The sequence below is a fragment of the Pelodiscus sinensis genome, chromosome 15 (genome assembly GCF_049634645.1).
Source record: "Pelodiscus sinensis isolate JC-2024 chromosome 15, ASM4963464v1, whole genome shotgun sequence".
NCBI classification, from domain to species: domain Eukaryota; kingdom Metazoa; phylum Chordata; order Testudines; family Trionychidae; genus Pelodiscus; species Pelodiscus sinensis.
In genome coordinates, this window is record NC_134725.1 from 31,208,184 (window position 1) to 31,226,909 (window position 18,726).

The window sequence follows — 18,726 nt, forward strand, 5'->3', positions numbered from 1 at the left end:
AAAAGTCACTTTATTACAAATATTTATAAAAAACAAACTATAAATACAGTTTTCACATAAAATTGCATTTAGCTAACAAGCCAGTAAAATATTAGCATTTTCAATAAAATGGTTTCCCAATCTAACCTGATGAAAATACTATAAATCATCTCCTGTATATACCATTAAAAAAGAATTTATCTACAATCCTGTTTTCTATTTAGAAAACATTCCCATATTGCCTCTGATTACTACAGCAATTACTAAATGTAATTTAAAACACCAAAAGATGCAGTTAGGAATTCAAAACTAGGGATTTTTGTTTGTTTGATTTAAACATAACATTTGGAAAACTGAGAACATGCACCATGCATTCACCTGCTGAGATAGAGGGAAAAATCAATTCATAACAGAGGCCTTCCTACATTATCTTTCCGTGGTATTAGTCAAACCTAAAAAAAGAAACTTGCTATCAGATTCCAGAGATTTAAACTGTTTTCCAGTTTCAAAATATCTTAAATCCTTAAACATGAATGAAAAATAAATACTAGATTTTTCTTTTATTAAACTTTAAAAGGAAAATTACTTATCTCTGTAACGTTAATAGATTATTCAAATGAATAATTTTGTGTTTACTTTTGTTTTGGGAGAAGATACCAAAGTGAGCAAAGAATTACACACAAAGCAGATAATGCCCACTAAAAAGGAATAATTTAGTGGGAAGAGGGAAGGAAAAATATCAAAAATTTGCCTCATCCCAAATAAAACTAAATGACAAATTGTACTAAAGAGAGCTGCAGAATCCACTACAGCATGGATCCTGCAAAGCACATATGACCATGCTTACCTTTACCATGCATGCAGGAGCAGGGCCTAAGTATTTACATTCTGCCTCTGACTCTAAACAGAATTAGGGATGCTGTGTTGTTTTATGATGGTGAGGGCATCTTCTGCTTATACAAGCAGCAGTTTCTGACTCCTAATGGTCAAATAGGAGATTTGATTTTAAAATCATACAAACCATGCACCAATACAACCATCTGCTATTTACAAGGAAGGTGCATACAACCTCTTTGATGTTTTTAAATGTTTAGCAATGTAGATTTGTACAATGTGAACAATTTATTTCACCTTATAAAAATGCCACCAACTCCAGGTACATGCAAGAAGTAATGGTGTTTTTTTATAACTTTGTTATACAGCTAATTTTAGTTTCTTTTTCTTGGCCTTCATGACAGGTGGTAATGAAATCTTAAAAGCAGTCCTGAAATACAAGAAATTAAAAATAAGATATGCTAAATATATTTCTACATTTAGCCTACATAAGCAAACAAAAATCAAGAAAAGCACTTACTCGCATGTGCTACATATAGGGCTGAAGTTGCAGAATACTGGAAAATAAAAGAATAGGTCAATTTCACTAAAATAATTACCTTGAAACAAGAGAAATTAGGTCAGTTCTGTTAAATATATTTGTAAAACTTACTTGACAAACACACAGAGCAGACATAGCCTATTTCAATGAGATTTCGATGACAGAAGCAAGCTGCTCGATAGTCAACATGAATGGGGGGTGGAAGGATTAGTTGGGATCTTTGGTCTTGATCAGGAAGAAATACCCACTGTATAAATTAAAGAGAGGGGAATTTTAGAATCTGGGAGGAAACTATTATGTTAAAGTACGCTTTGCTATATATACCAAAATTACTGCAGAGAAAAAAGTTACCTTCCCATCTGCCAAAGAAACTCGCCTCTATGACTGTACCAAGTCATTAAGTAATTTGAGCAAGAAGGGAATTTTGTCCTCATTTACCTTCCAGGAAATGTTTTTATACTCATATTGCAATAAATAAAAAATGCTCTTTTAAAAATCAAGTCATTTTAAGATATTACAATTCATTCAACATCAATTTGAACCATATGTGAGTTTAATGGGGACAGAGGTGCCAGAATTATACCTCCAGAGAGAAATAAAAAAATGTATCCACAGAACCAATAAAGAATAGTCATGGAAGGTTCGCTGCTCCTCACTCCCTCCTACTACCACCATCATGTCTGAAATTCTATTCTGCTGCAAATACCTCTGCAGGCAAGAGAATTCTTCAGTCATCATGGTCCATTCAGTCACTGGATATTATACTGCAAATACTAACCAGATTGCCAGTTGTTGTCAAATTTTGATGGGTTCTGCATTATTAGCACTTGTCCACTAGGAATTGGACTAAATCAATTCATTTCAAATACACCAAAGAACAGCCATCAGTTATCTGTAACTTTCAGTTATTACCAGCCTGGCCTGGAGTGGAACCAACAACCCAGTAGTAAAAGCTTATCATATTGTCATTTCCCACCAAGTCTCTACATGCAAAATCAATCTTATGCATCAGCACTTCAGATAAGTGATATTCTTAAATACTATGAGAGATATTTCCCCTTGTCCGATTTTCCAGTCTTCTACTAGGGTTTCCCTTCACCAAAGTGAAGCATCATACCTAATTACACAAGCCAAGTCTGAAAGCCCTCCAGCAAAGCCTGTCCCTTGCGATGCTTATCAATTATCTCCTGCTGCAGCGAATACTGAAATAGTAGATCAAATAGCTGGATCACTTTGATCAGTCAAAATTCCCAACTCTCAATTCCGTGTCAGCTCAAAGAGTCTGGTCCTGCTTTCAACAAAGTCAAGAGGAATTTTACAACTGAGTTCAACAAGAGCAGGAACAGCCCTCAAGTTAACTTACCAGTAAATACTGTAAAAGTGATGGCATCTGGGGTACTTTCAAATATATGCCTCCTGTAATGTCACAAGCCTGGAAAGCACATGATGCAAACACTTACCATAGGAACAATTTGACACAAACGTGAACAGAAATTACTACATGCTACGGAAAGGTTAAAAAAAAGCGCCACACATTTTTCAAGTCCCACAGATTTCAGATCCCAAAGAAGTTGTTTATCCCAGATATTTCTATCCCTGGGTTTTGAACAAGGGAAACTTAAAAGGGAAGGATTCTGCATGATGAGAGAGATGAGCAAGAAAATGTCTTTCCTCTCTTTAGTAATGCAATAAGGGAAAAATGTTAGAAACAAGTAGCTATTGATGGACCTCAATCTTAGATATACAGCCAACTTTATTTTTAATAAGTTTCTTAAAGAAACAATAGCTGTTCTTACATTGCTTATACACCTGAAAATATTTTTTGTCTGATTTACAGTTGAGATTTTAAAACTGATTATTGATTAAGGAGAGAACAATTTATATAAAATAAATAAAAATAGTTTCTTGTCCTATACTACTTTAAGATTCTTGATCCACATATACTACCAAAACCACTGTCTACTCAACACATTTTTATCCGTGGAAGGAGGGCAATAGTTTCCAGCAATCAGTGTTTGATAAATAGGGAACAGTTCTTACTACATTTAGGCTATGTCTAGACTACAAGCCTCTTTCAAAAGAGGCTTCTTCGAAAGAATCTTTCAAAAAAGTTTCTTTTGAAAGAGATCGTCTAGACAGCAACCAGTATTTTCGAAAGAGAGAGACACTTTTTCGAAAGACAGCACCCAGTCAGTCTGGATGCTCTCTTTCAAAAAAGCACGATGTGTGTTCAATAACGCCTTTTTTCAAAAGAGAACTTTTGAAAAAAAGCGTTATTCCTCGTAAAATGAGGTTTTCCACAGTCGAAAAAACTGCTGGTTTTTTCTATTTAATTTCAAAAGAACGCAGCAGCAGTCTAGATGCAGGTGAAGTTTTTTCAAAAAAAGGTCACTTTAAAAAACAACAACCTGTAGTCTAAACACACCCTTAAAGTGCAAAGCTGCAGCAGGAGCACCTCCCCCCCATCAACTAATCCATCGACTACTCAATTACTTAATTAACGGGTACTTAACATCCCTGCCTTTGACCCAACATAAACAATGAGTAATAAAAATATTTATAGTATACCTGCTGCAGAAGTCCTGAATCAGAATCCAAAACACAGGCATCAATTAAAATATTCTGAAACCAAAAAGATGAGGCTTATAGAAAATGGAAATTATAGTACTACAATAAATATAACTCTCCATTAGCATTACTGCTGAGATCTATTTCAGTTGTATGTCACATATGAACAGACTGCTGAGACTATGGGCCTTCAGCCCCAAAAACAGTCTCTCTCTTTAACCATAGCACATACCACATCATCCAGCCTTCCCTGTCCAATAACTGACAATATGGGAAGGACCGCAGATGAAGCTTACCTAATATGTAGTATCTAATTCTAAGATATAGCAGGTACAGTTCAGCAGTCATTTGGGACTGAAGTGGTGACCATTTGCTGTTACAGTGTGGTGACCTGGATCTACATTTTAACTTGACTGTCTCCTTCCATAGCAAGATGATGCTCAGAGAATGGAGATAGTCAACCTTGTGTTTACATATTAATATTGAAGTAATTGAAAATTTAGCACAATAAAATAACTTCACCTGTTTCTGTGCTGCAAAGATCACATTCATGAAATTCATATATTGTAAAGCACTGTCTTCTGAAGCTTTTATGATCTAGGTAAAGCAATTGACACCTGTTAGCCTACACAATAATACTATTACTGGATTTCAAGGCTCATTAAAAATTTAAATACAGAAGCTCTTACCAAAATTCTTGATTTAATTTCTTGGTTGGCTACATATTAGAGATAAAGAAACAGGCATTAGAGTTTCACACTTACTCCATAGATTAGCCTCCAGTTTTTTATTTTTTTTGCAATTGTATAGTATACATTTACACCTCTCACTTTAAGCAGGTACAGGAGAAACTGCTTTATTGGTATATTGAGAAGACCAAGCATCATGAAAAGAACAAGAAAGAAAAATCTGATAAACAACAGCAGACTTAGTTCAGTTCTGCACTGGTGTGAAAGCAGATACCATGGCATTCATTCAGTCTCAAAAAGCAACCTGCTGGTGCAAAGCAAGGGAATTCCAATCTCTCATTGATAGTTCACTGGTTCAAAAACAGGCCAAGTCACGAGCATGTGACAGTCATCCTAAAGGGTTTCTGGTCTGTAATTTCAGTTCAGTGCACAGATGTCCACATCTCAAAATCACCAACAAAAATGGATGTATTAATTTGCTGTCACAAAAATCAACTTAATGACAGTGTCATGAGGTGATCCCCCAAGAGTCATTCTAGGCCTTAATCATAGACCACAACTACTCCAGGTTTCCTTCACCTATATCGAGCTTTCTTATAGTCTTTCAGCAGGTCACAGTCTGCAGTGTTACTTACACGTGTTTACATTTCATAGCCAGCTGCCCCATTTGCCTCTAGGGAAGAGAACAGCACTAGCAGCACCTAGTTCTGCCCATTTCAGCCTTTCTTCAAGGTCCCCACTCTTCCTTCTTGTCAATTTATATAACCCATCTACTTCCATTAGCCCCTCAGTTGTAAAGTTATTCAGTTAATTGACACCTTCTTTCTAACTACCTGTCTTTCTGTTAGGTCCCACTTAATATACACTATGGGTATTACAGTGATAAGATGCTTAATTAGCTCCTGACTCAGCACATCCTGTTACACATGTCAACTCCTATAATACCAATCTTCAATCAGGACTCAAATTTGGCAGGTTTAAATGATTAGCAGAAGCAGTACTTCCCACTGCTGCCATTTGAGAAAAGTTCAGTATGTTTCCTTCCCCTCACACACAGACACACCCCTGCAAACTCAGGTAAATATTCCAGTAGAAAAAAAAGACACATACCTTTTACTTCCTTGTTCATCCTGTGGATATCTATTACACTTGATATTCAGGAAACGTTTTATTCTAGGAACATCTGAGAAACAGATCTAAGCTTTCCAAAACACATTAAAATAGACAGAAAATGAATGACTGGCACTTAACTATTTTACCCTCTTTTATCAACACTTTACTGAACTTTCTGATCTGATGGTATTATACTCATAAGTCATAACTTTACCATAATAAACTAACAATATTCTAACATAGAATGCTACTACAAAGGGTTCAAAAATAAGACAGACAGATTTTGAAAATTCCAATATTAAAAAGGATACAACAAAGTGCTTTGGCAAGGGATCCAGCCAACAAAGTTTCTGTTTGCTGGCCCTTCATGTCAGCTATAACACAAAAAATATACAGACATTATCTTTGTACAAAGTATTTGAAAACTAAACATTTCTTGAATTCAAGTATCAGAGGGGTAGCCATGTTAGTCTGGATCTGTAAAAGTGACAAGGAGTCCTGTGGCACCTTGTAGACTAACAGATGTATTGGAGCATAAGTATGCATCTGATGAAGTGGGTCTTTGCCCACGAAAGCTTATGTTCCGATACATCTGTTAGTCTATAAGGTGCCACAGCACTCCTTGTAGCTTTAACCTGAATTGTGTCTTGAGCAAACAACATTAAAACATAGGCCTAAATAGAGGTTAAATAATTCAGTATCCCACTGACCTGAAGCAAATTCTTGCACATTAATAAACTATGGAGTGATGGAGAATAAACTTCAGAAGAAAAATGCAAAGAAGCTTCCATCAGTTGCTAGGGCTCTTACCAGTGATTTTGTAATTATTCATATTAGGCTAAGGGATTTCCTTTATTTCACTGAGATCTGTAGACAGGCATCATGACCTTAATTATTTCAATCTTTATTAAATAAATCCTTTAATTTTGTTTTTTGTTTCTTTTGCCCCTCCCTCCAGCTTCATTAAAGCTTTCTGGTATACAGCTGCCTAGAATAGGACAACATGTTTCATGTGTGTTCTAACCAGCTGTACACCTGTCTTAGCAACCCAGCTCCCAAGTACATTATAACCACTAGCCAAGCCCTGTCTCATGGCTTCAGTGCAGCGGGCTGAGAGGCGGCAGAAACAGGATGATGTGGCAGTAATGTAGGGCAGGCAAGTAAGCGGCATGAAGGGGGGAGAGGTAGGGCACAGGAAGACCCGGGGGACATTGACTTGGGGGGCCAAGGGAGAGATGGTAGAGCGCAGTAGTCAGGGATTTACCACCAGCTCCACTGCTCACAGCATCTCCCACTTCTTTTTTTCCTTAGGACCAACGTGCCACTTGGAGAAGAACATAAAAATGGCCATACTAGGTCAAACCAAAGGTCCATCCAGCCCAGTATCCTGTCCGCCGACAGTGGCCAATGGCAGGTGCCCCAGAGGGAGTGAACCGAATAGAGTTCTCTCTCTTGCTATCCATCTCCACCCTCTGACAAACAGAGGCTAGGGACACCATTCCTTATCCATCCTGGCTAATAGCCATTAATGGACTTAACCTCCATGAATTTATCTAGCTCTTTTTTAAACCTTGTTATAGTCCTAGCCTTCACAACCTTCTCAGGCAAGCAGTTCCACAGGTTGACTGTGCGCTGTGTGAATAACTTTCTTGTATTTGTTTTAAACCTGCTGCCGATTAATTTTATTTGGTGGCCCCTCGTTCTTATATTATGGGAACAAGTAAATAACTTTTCCTTATTCACTTTCTCCACACCACTCATGATTTTAAATACCTCTATCATATCCTCCCTTAGTCTCCTCTTTTCTAAGCTGAAAAGTCCTAGTCTCTTTAAGTCATTCATTGTGCCACGGCAGCAGCTACTCAATGGACTGTGAGGCACTGCCTCCTGCTGTACTCTGCTGCCCCTGCTATCCCCACCTGCCAGACAGGCCACCTGCAGGACACAGGAGCAATGCAGGGCCCCAGGTGCATTGTACCACTACTGCTGCTAGCTCCTCGCCATACCTGCTGGCCACTTGCTTGGGAGGTACCAAGTCCCGCCACTTATATTTTTTTCCCGCACTTTCCATTGTGTTGCTTTTCAAGCCTCATGTCCCACTTTTGTGCAGGAGGAATATGTGATGCTTTTCACATCCCACTTCAGTGCAGGGGTGTGGGAGAAAGAAACAGAAGCCATCAGCAAAGCCCTACCTACCCTATTTATTCTTCCCTCCCCCACTCTGCCACCACACAGCTCACCAACTGACTTACTGGCAGCCACTTGCATTTTTATTCTGCACGCCACCATTGTACTGCTTTTCAAGACACATTCCACTTGGGTGTGGGGGGGAGGCGTGCCACTTTTCACATGACACGTGGGGGGAGAAGGGGGAGTCGCGGAGGCCTTCCAGTGTATTCCTGTGTATTCTCCAACGTTCTCTGTGACAAATGGCATGATGGACAACTCTCCTTTTATAATAATATAGATTATAAAGAGATAAAATGTGGAACTTCATCTCCTTAGCAATGTCCTTTTCACATAACATTGCAAACTAGTATCCCATGACATCTAAGAAAGATAAGAGGGAAGGTCCTCTCATGGAGTGATAACTGGTTAAAAGATAGGAAATAAAGATTAGGAATAAATGCTAAGTTTTCAGAGTAGAGAGAGGTAACTAGTGGTGTCCCGGTCTGTATTGGGACCAATTCTATTCAACATATTCATAAATTATCTGGAGATAAGGATAAACAGTGAGGTGACAACTGCTAAAAGTATAAAACCCAAAGCAAACTGTGAAAAGCTTCAACGGGGTCTCACAAAACTAGGAGATTTGGCAACAAAATGGCAGATGAATTTTAATGCTGATTAATGCAAAAGAGTGCATGTTGGAAAACTTAATCCCAACTATACATATAAAATGATATAGTTGACATATAAAATTAGCTATTACCACTCAAGAGAGAGTTATTGGAATCATTATGGACAGTTCTCTGAAAACATCCATTCAATGTATACCAACAGTCAAAAAAGCAAACAGAATGTTGGGAATCATTAAAGGAATAGACAAGAAGACAGAAAATATCCTACTGTGTCTATAAGAAATCCATGATATACTCTCATCTTGACTATTACATGCAGATGTAGTCATCTCGTCTCATCTCAAAAAAGGATCTTGGCATTGGAAATAGTTCAGAAAAGAGGAACTAAATTATTAGGAGTATGAAACAGCTGACATATGAGAAGAGGTGAGAAAGACTGGATTTTTCAGCTTGGAAAAAATATGATTAAGGGGAGAGAGGAATATGATAGAAGCCTATAAAACCATGACTTATGGAAAAAGTGAATAAAGAAGAGTGTTATGGGAATGAGTAAATTACAAGAACAAGGTGTCACCAAATGAAATTAATAGGTAGGTTTAAAACAAACAAAAAATAAATATTTCTTCACACAACACACAGTCAACCTGTGGAACTCCTTGCCAGAAGACGTTGTGAGGTCCAAGACAATAACAGGGTTAAAAAAGAGCTAGATAAATTCGTGGAGGACAAGCCTCTGTTTGTTATAAGCTGGAAATGGGTCATAGGGAAAGGATCACTCTTTCACTCTAGGGCACCTGGCATTGGTTATTGTCAGAAGACAGAATACTGGGTTAGATGGACCTTTGGCTTGACATAGTATGCGCAGTCTTATGATATTTTAATAGCAATTTAAAAAAAGTAATGAGGATGTGGAACCAAATTAATCAAAATGGCTATACTTTTTAACAAAAGATCATCTTACTTTTTGTCATCAGGTCTTTAATTTCCTCTGTGATTACTTCATTTCCTGCTGTTAATAATTCGTATTTACCATCTTTGCTGCCAGAGCAAACAGATTCAACGAAACTACCACCATCTCCAAAGAGATCTGCAAATGCCCAGTGTTTTCCAGGGTACAAGAAACGACTAAAAGCGAGAAAGAGCAGCATAGTATTAATAATTTGTTTTTAGCAAAATAGATGAACACCCACAAATTGAACCACTCAAACAAGATTTCATTCCTAATAATTCTTGCTGCCCGGGGACACTAACAACCTAACTACATAAGAACCATGTTTACAAAACCCTAAATGCTATAAGCCCCACCAATATTAAATACTTTCTCTTTGATAATCATCCTGTTGGGAACTAGTATTCAGAAACCATCTTCCCCTCATTTCTTAACACAGCAATCACTGTGTTGTTTTGACAATCTCCAGGAAGGGAACTTGTACCTCTTTTGTTACCAGTCTCTCTCTCTCCATTTTGAAATAAAGATTATTTTTAATTTCAAAAGCTGTTTTTCTTCACCTTTTTCTTTTCATAATGCCTTACTCTTATTTTCTTTTGCATTCAATAATCACTAAAACCAGAACCCTCTCTTGTCTCCTGCTGTTTTTACTAATTTGTTTTCTGAAGAGGGTATTTAATAGATCATACATTTTACCCTTGGTTTGAATTACTCTCTTCAGCACACTGAGCTATTCAAAACAAACATGTGTGATGGGAAGTTTTACAAATAAAAATTACACTGATATAAGAAAGTTACTGTACCTTTCTTGTGTATGACTTGCTATTACAGCAAGTTTGTTGTTCCGATTCATAAATAGATGTGAATTTCCCATCACCATTACTGCATCCAGGCATTTTGATAATGTAAACTGTTCAAAAAAGAAAAACAAGAAAGGACATTGTGAAAAGCTCAGAAATATAGATATACCATAGGAGCCACCACATTTAAATAAAATAACTTTTTAAAAATCTGCACATAAGTAATATTTTCACTTAGGTTTGGAATTTACAAGGGAGAGAACATAAAATTCAAGAAACAGACAATCTCTACAGGAGGTAGGAAAGTGATTGGAAAATGTTTTTCCATTTCTTTATATGTGCATACAGAGACACAAATGGAAATTAAATAAATATTATAAGAGAGACTGACACACTCCAGAACTGCTAATATTCATTGTGATACTCCGGAATATGTTTGATATTGGAATATCTTTTATATAGGGTTCAGCATCATCAAAGATTAACTAGTTAACAAGAACTCTGTGATATAGGCATTATTATCCCAGTTTTAAGGATAAGGAAACCAAGGAATAGAGATTTTACAATTTTCAAGCGTCCTCTAATCAAATATGCATGTCCACCCTGAGATACTAACAGTTTGTTTTTCAGTGGTGCTGAGCAATTTATACTGATTTCAATTAGAGTTTTGAGTGTATAACACTCCTAAAAATCAGGCCCAAGATGTCTCAATTCAAGGATCTTAAAATTACTGGCCAATTTTGAAAATATCAGACTAAGTTACTTGATCAAAGCTTACAGAGCAGGTCAGTGACAACAGCTGGGATTAGAATTCAGAAGTACCCAACACTCTTATCTTGTATTCAGAAAAAAATTAAAAAACAACAAATAGTCCAACAACACCTTAGACACTAACAAACAATGTAGATGGTATCATGAACTTCTGTAGGCACAACCCACTTCTTCAGATGCCTTATATTCGGTTAGACAAAATGCTGCAGCGCAAATCAATCCAGCATATCATGTATTTAAAAGGGCATTAGACACAACAGTGAGAGATAAAAAGGCATCATTTAAAAAGTCAAAGTTCAATCCTAGCGAGGAAAACAGTAAGGAACAAACTCTGTCCAATTTAAGTGTAAAAATATAATAAGGAAAGCCAAAAAGAAGTTTGAAGAACAGCTAGCCAAAAACTCAAAAAGTAATAGCAAAATGTGTAAGTACATCTGAAGCAGGAAGCCTGCTAAACAACCAGTGGGGTCACTGGACGATCAAGATGCTAAAGAAGCATTCAAAGATGATAAGATCATTGCGGAGAAACTAAATGAACAAGGGAGATCCAGTGGATAGTGTACTTAGACTTCCAGAAAGCTTTTGGCAAGGTGCCTCACCAAAGGTTCTTAAGTAAAGTTAGTTGTCTAAGAGGGAAGGTTCTCTCATAGATTGATAACTGGTTAAAAGATAGGAAACAAAGGGTAGGAATAAATGGTCAGTTTTCAGAATGGAAAGAGGTAACTAATGCTGTTCCCCAAGGATCTTGTACTGGGACCAATCCTACTTAACCTATTTATAAATGATCTGAAGAATAGGGTATACAGTGAGGTGGCAAAAGCTGCAAATGATATTAAACTGCTCAAGATAGTTAAGAACAAAGCAGACTATGAATAGCTTCAAAAAGATCTCCCCAAACTAATTGATTGGGCAACAAAATGGCAAATAAAACTGAATGTTGATAAATGTAAAGTAATGCACATTGGAAAAAATAATCCTAACTATACATACAATATGTTGGGGACTAATTTAGCTATATCCACTCAAGAGAGAGATCTTAGAATCATTGTGGATAGTTCTCTGAAAACATCCACTCAGTGTGCAACAGCAGTGAAAAAGGCAAAAAGAACATTAGGAATCATTTTAACGGAATAGAGAATAAGACAAGAATATCTTATTGCCTCTATATAAATCTATAGTATGCTCACATCTTGAATACTGCGTAAAGATGTGGTCACCTCAACTCAAAAATGATATATTGGCATTGGAAAAAGTTCAGAAGAGAGGAACAAAATTATTAGGGATTTCAAACGGGATTAAAAAAATGGGACTTTTAAGATTAGAAAAGAGGAGACTAAGGAAAGACAGGATAGAGCACAGCTCAGCAACCCACAGTATGCATGCCACAATCGGCATGTGAGCTGATTTCCCGTGGCGCATGTGGTGGGAGTTCAGTCCCACCTCTCCCCCTTCATGCAGCCAGGGGCGTGTGCTCTGGTTTCAGCCTCATTCACACAGCTACTGGCTGGAACACGAGCTCTGGCTTCCTGCTGGAGGGAGGGAGCGGTAGAGGCATGCACATGTCCCTGGGGCTGCCCCTGCTCAGCCTGTGCATGCAGCTTCCAGGAGCTAAGGGGTTAACCCTCACCTCTTCCTGGCTACAGCCTTCTTGCTTTGAGAGGGGGTAGGGCTGGGTGGCCAGTCACACATGGGGCACCAGGACCCAGTATGCTCCCCACCGGCTGTGTGCAGAGATGAGGAGCCCCTTCTCCAGAGCACTTCTACACCCAGCCAGGCTAGAGCCAGCCCTAGGCAGCACCAGGCTCTGCCTGCCCCAGCCTCAGACCTGCAGCCTGCAGGCAAAGAGCTGGTCCGGGCAGGGAAGAAATTCTACTCCCTCTGCCTCTCCTCACTCCAGCACGGCTATTCTGTCCCGCACCACCTCTCTTCACTCCAGCACTGCTACCCTACTTGAGTGCACTAAGGGCACAAGGATGTGGATGAAGAAGGGGGGTGAAGGAAGATCCAGGGGCAGGATGGGAGGGTGCAGAGATTGCACTGAGGGGCATGGGGCAAAGTAGGGGATCAGGCTGCAGGGAAAGAATGGGGGGCCAGAGGTTGCACAGGATACTGGACTTGATGGACCATTGGTCTGACCCAGTATAGCTGTTCTTACATTCTTAAGATATTACTGCAACTATTTTATGATGATTCAACAAAAATTAATTAGGGGTATGAAACATCTTCCATATGATGAAACTTTAATAAGACAGGGACTTTTCACTTGGAAAAGGGATGACTTAGGGTGATGTCTATAAAATAATAACTAGTACTGAGAAAATAGATAAGGAAGTGCTATTTACCCCATTTCATTACACAAGAACTATGGGTTACCAAATTAAATAGGCAGTAGGTTTTAAAACAAATAAAAGGAAATATTTCTTCACACAATTACGAATTTTTTGACAAAGGATGTTGTGAAGACCAAGACTATAACGGGTTCAAAAAAAGAACTAGATAAATTAATGGAGGATAAAGTCCATCAATGATTATTACCAAGACAAGCAAGTTTGGTGTCTCTAGAGCAGGAATGGGAAATAATTTTGATGGGGGGGGCCACTCCAAGAATTTGGAAAGTGGTCAAGGACTGCACTCTTCCATGACATTAATGGATGACGTGCAGAGTCTAGGATGGAGGTTGGGTGCAGAAGAGAGCTTGGAATAAGTGACTGGGGTGCAGGAGGAAGTGTGGGGTCTGGGAAGGAGTTTGGGTGAAAGAGGCGATGGTGACCTGGGGCTCTGGACTGGGGTTTGGATTTTAACCTAGGTCAGAAATGGGTTGTTACCTGGGATGCAAGGGTTTGGGATATTACCTAGGACAGGGGTTTTGGTTGTGACCTAGAATAGGAAGGGACTGTAATCTGAAGAAGGGGATTGGGGGAACATAGGAGGGTGGGCAAAGGGTTTGGGTATGTGGAATAGAGGGCAGGAGCGGGGGGCAAAGTGTTGGGGGAGAGGCTGGGGTGCCTGAGGCAGGCTCTGGTCAGGACACTTACTTAGGTGATTCCTGGCCAGCACTCCAGTGGATTTCTCAGGCAACCTGCCTGCCTGTCCTCCCCAGGCTGCAGGGCCGTGTGTGTGTAAATAACTACAAGCCAGAGGGGAGGGGGCATGGTGCTTCATGGCTGCCTTTTATTCAAACAGGCAACTCCCATTGGCTGGTTTCTGGGATTGTTCTGGGGATTTGGGAAACACCTGAAGGCCCTCCCCACTCCTCCCAGCTCAGAGTTTTGGGAGAGAAACGGCCTGGCAGCCACTTTTCTAAGCAGCGTGCAGGTGGGGCGAGGCAAATAGGGAGTCTGTCTAGGGTTTCTCTGGGCCGGATTTTGCCCAGGCCTGCCCTACCATCTGTTAACCAGAACTGGGAATGAGTAACATAGAATAGATCACTTGATGATTACCTGTTCTGTTCATTCCTTCTGGGGCACGTGGCACTGCTGGAAGACAGGATACTGGGCTAGATGAACTTTTGGTTTTACCCAATATGACCGGTCTTATGTTGTGTAGTATTATTCTAATTTTGTATTCAAAAAGTATTTCACAGTTTCTCTTCAACAAATGCACTGCAATTTGGATTGTCATTCATTTAAAACAGAACTGTTAAAAAATTACAGAAAAGTCTTCTGGAAAACTACATTGTGACTGATGCTGGTCAGGAAGCCTTACCTCTGATTGTCCTAGTGCTTTCTTCCCCCACCAGATAGGGTTGGTGTCAACGATGACGACTAAGAGATTTAGTTCATCATCTAAAAAAAGCAATAATAATGCATATGTTTGAGAACAGACAACACAGCAGCTCCTTTGGAAATATGGGAAACTTAACATTTAAAGGTCTATAGGCAAAAATACCAGATGTTTTAACACTCATTTAGCTAAGAGTGCATAAGGGTTTGCAGGATCTTGTTTTTATATTGGCCTGTTTTAAAATTAAATACACTTTTATTTAATAACATTTTAGTCACACACACAACAGCAAAAAAAAGTTAGCACACAGTCAAAGATTCAGCATAATTGCAGTTTTTCCATGTGTTTATTGCCAAATATCCATGAACCACATGGAACAGGAGTAGAACGCATTATGTTACAGTAATGAAGACTGTATTATTGGAAGCCGGATAGGAGGCAGAGGCACTACAGAAATGCATGGACCGGGAGCCTGACATAGGGCTTCTTTTCAGCGTTTATCGGTTTCTCTCTCAACCCCTCTGTTCACAGATCGCACGCAGGTGCCGTTTCCAAACCCAACGCCTGTGGGGCGTAGGCAGCGTGGCTGCCCCACACAAGGGAAAGGCGGTGCTGGCTGCGGAACTCAGCGGGGCTCGCGGGCAGCAGCTGCATCCGCCGGACGCAGCCCCGGGCACGGCCGGGAGGACGGGGCCGAGGGACCCCGCGGCGGAGAGAGGAGGCAGCAGAGAGGCCTCGCACCGGGCCCTGAGGAGAGCGCGCGGGAGACGCCAGCCCCGCTTCCGGCGCGGCGCCTGGCCAGGACTCACCTGCGCTCATAGTGCCCAGCCTCAGGCAGGCGAAGAGCGGGCACCGGCCGGACTTTCGCTTCCGGCGCCTCGAGACGATGTCACTGCTCATTGGTCGCACGACGCGTGATGCTGCAAGAGCCGGCCGGAAGTGGTGCCCCCGCGAGCAAGCGCCGGGCGGGGACAGCGGCTCCGCGTGAGCGGCGGGAACAGACTCGGCTCTTGCGGCTGCCGGGGGCCCGGGCCGCCTGCCGCTGACACCATGAACGACGCAGGTAAGGAGGCCCGGGGCCCGATCCGGGGTGGGGATTAACCGCCCCCTCGCCAGAGCCGCGGCGGACACGTGCCATCCCCCTCCCGGCCTGAGGCTGCGCCTGCCCCGCTCCCTGGACCGGAGGGACCAGACCTGCCCAGCCCCAGGTGGGGCTTCCCCGTGGCGGGCGGGTCCCTGCGGCTGATGGGCCCCGTTTCCCTTCCAGAGCTGATCGAGGCCTTCAAAGCCCAGATGCGGGAGGATCCTGACGTGGCCTCTGCCGTGGCGGCTATCCGCGCGCTGCTGGAGTTCCTAAAGCAAGACAAAGGTACCGGCCCAGCTGCTCTGCTGGGCGAGCGCGGGACTCCAACCCGGGGCCCTGCCCAGCAGCGACCGGGAGATGGTCACGTAAGATGCGCACTGAAGTGCTGAATCCGTCCAGTAGAGGCCAGTGCAATACACATCACTGACCACCTTGCACACAGCTGTCATAGGCTTGGACGGATTTTGTTTATAAACCTGTTTCACCCTACACATTAGGAATGCAATAGTGTATCCGATTAACTGATAAACAAAAGCTTATAGGTTAATGCTATAGACATGCATTTCCCTCCCCTCAGCCTTGCCAGTCAATTTTTTAGCAGCCCTGTCAGTAGTCCAGCTCAGTCCTGGCTTGCGGCAGGTCCGGGACCTACCCGTGCTGTAACTCAGCATTTAAAGCGTATTAGGAGCTGGGTGAGCAGGCAGCCTGGATCATTTTCATCTCGCACTGAGTCCGGGAGCTCAGACCCTCTTGACAGAGGCAGCTGCTGCCCCACACTGCTACCTGTTTATCAAAGGCAGCAGCACAGGGTAACAGCCAGCCAGTCCGCAAGGGAAGCTGGTTTTTAAACTGGCTTCCCTCATGGATGAGTTACTGCCTGGTACCCCACGCTGCTTCCTTTGATACAGAGGCAGCAATATGATGCCAGAGCACATTGGCTGCTGGCCCCACCCCCAAAGACTATATACTTGTTGACTAACCAGTAAGTCATGAGGTTACTCGACTAGTCAGTTAATCGATAGTTAACATCCCTGGTCCGCATATCAACCAACCAAAAAAGGTTTCCATTGATAATTATTAACCTTTAAAAAGAAAAATGCTGCCTGAGAACTTATTCAAGGACAAACTTAAAAAACAACAAATAGTATAGTAGCACCTTAAAGACTAACAAAACATGTAGATGGTATCATGAGCTTTTGTGGGCACAACCCACTTCTTCAGCTGAATGGAATATTAGAAGTCTGGATCCAAGCATAAATAAGGGCAGGGGAAGAAGGGGGGAAAAAAAGAGAGAGAGAGACAGTGAGTAAATATTTCAAGTGTTTACAAGAGGCTGATAAGAACAATTAGCACCTCCATTGTTTAAGTCATTAGGATGTGGAAGTTAGTATGCCAGCCAATGGATGTCCCATTTCATACTATTTGCATAAGAATTACACTTGTAAATGAAGTTAAATTCCAATTCTTCCCTGTGTATTTGGCTTGTGGAATTGGCCTGAAATAACACCGTGACTTAGAGATCCATTAATGAATGTCCAAGCAGATGAAAGTGTTCTCTAACAATTTTTTGTGTATTGCCTTTTTGAATATGTGATGTGTCCATTTTCCTGTAATGTGGAAACTGGCCAATATACACTGCAGTGGAGCATTGTTAGCATTTGATGGCAAAGATCACATTAGTGGATGTGCAGTTAAATGAGCCTCTTGGTGGCTGATGTGGTTGGGTCCAATTGATGAAATTGATAGTATAGATGTGTGGGCAGATTTGGCACCAGGGCTGATTGCAGGGGTGAGGTCCAGGATGATTATGATGGAGGTAAGTTGCATGCTTACTGGAAATAATTTGTTTAAGGTTAGGGGGTTGTCTGTAGGCAAGGATTGGCCTTTCCCCCAAAGCCTCTGAGAGTGAGGGGTCATTTTCCAGGATGGGTTGTAGATTGTTGATAATGCTTTGGAGAGGTTTAAGTTGTGGACTGTAGGTGATGACAAGAGGAATTCTCTTGTTTTCTCTTTTGGGCCTGTCTTGAGGTAGTTCGTGTCTGGGTATTCTTTTGGCTCTGTCAGTCTGTTTTTTTCAGAGCTACGGGTGGGTATTTCAGTTTTAAGAATGCTCTGTGTAGATCCTGTAGGCGTTTGTCTCTGTTTGTGGGACTGGAGCAAATCCACTTGTAACTTAGGGCTTGGCTGTCAACAATAAATTGAGAAATGTGTCTGGGATGGAAGCTAAAGGCATGAAGGTAAGTGTAGCGGTCAGTAGGTTTCCGGTATAGGGTGGTGGAAATTTGTCCATCATTTAATTGTACTGTAGTGTGAAGGAAGTAGATCCCTCATGTGGACTAATCCAGGCTAAGGTTGGTAGTGGGCTGGAAGTTGTTGAAATTCCTGTGAAATTCTTCAAAGATCTCTTTCCCATATGATGAAGATGTCATCAATATAGCGTAAGTGTACTAGGGGTGAGAGCTGAGGAAACGTTGGTTTAAGGTCAGTCATAAAGACCTTGGCATATTGCGGTGCCATGCAGGTGCCCATGGCTGTACCACTGACTTGAAGATACAGATTGTCTCCAAATGTGAAGTAGTTGTGGGTGAGGACAAACCTCTGTAACCAGGTGTGAAGTGCTGTCATCAGGGATTGTGCTCCTGACAGCCGGTAATCCATCTTCCTGTGGAATGTTGGTATAAAAAGCTTCTGCATCCATGGTGGCCAGGATGGTGTTTTCAAGAAGATTACTGTTTTATAGTTTCCTCTAAGTCAGTAGTGTCTCAAAGATAGGTCAGAGTGCTGGTAGCATAGGGTCTGAGGAGAGAGTCAATATAGCCGAACAATCCTGTTGTAAGTGTGCCAATGGTTGAGATGATGGTTCGTCTGGGATTT

At 41.2% G+C, this 18,726-nt stretch overlaps 2 protein-coding genes across 3 annotated transcripts in view; one reads left to right on the forward strand and one right to left on the reverse strand.

Annotated features, from left to right (window-relative positions):
* Positions 1-15,707, reverse strand: GTF2H3 (general transcription factor IIH subunit 3). The gene is made up of 13 exons (XM_075898531.1): positions 15,578-15,707; positions 14,751-14,830; positions 10,278-10,384; positions 9,487-9,650; positions 6,036-6,098; positions 5,722-5,751; positions 4,612-4,640; positions 4,445-4,519; positions 3,923-3,976; positions 2,718-2,786; positions 1,466-1,601; positions 1,334-1,370; positions 1-1,243 (listed from the first exon to the last, which is right to left on the reverse strand). Exons 1-13 carry the CDS (start codon positions 15,666-15,668, stop codon positions 1,174-1,176), a joined length of 1,005 nt encoding a protein of 334 aa, XP_075754646.1. The 5' UTR covers positions 15,669-15,707; the 3' UTR covers positions 1-1,173.
* Positions 15,698-18,726, forward strand: part of EIF2B1 (eukaryotic translation initiation factor 2B subunit alpha) — a 14,762-nt gene continuing 11,733 nt past the window's right edge. The window contains exons 1-2 of one of the 2 annotated variants that reach the window (XM_075898528.1): positions 15,698-15,831; positions 16,036-16,137. In XM_075898528.1, the coding sequence (XP_075754643.1) occupies positions 15,819-15,831; positions 16,036-16,137 (115 nt within the window). In that variant the 5' untranslated portion in view covers positions 15,698-15,818. The remainder of the gene's footprint in view (positions 15,832-16,035; positions 16,138-18,726) is intronic. The other variant, XM_075898529.1, reaches the window with a different exon arrangement.

Coding starts and splice junctions, on each gene's coding strand:
- GTF2H3 (XM_075898531.1), bottom strand. CDS start 15,668: ATGAGCAGTGACATCGTCTCGAGGCGCCGGAAGCGAAAGTCCGGCCGG. Junction 6,099..9,486: donor TAAAGACCTGATGACAAAAA/GTAAGATGATCT, acceptor TTTGTGTTATAG/CTGACATGAAGGGCCAGCAA. Junction 1,602..2,717: donor CACTTTTACAGTATTTACTG/GTAAGTTAACTT, acceptor TAATTTATACAG/TGGGTATTTCTTCCTGATCA.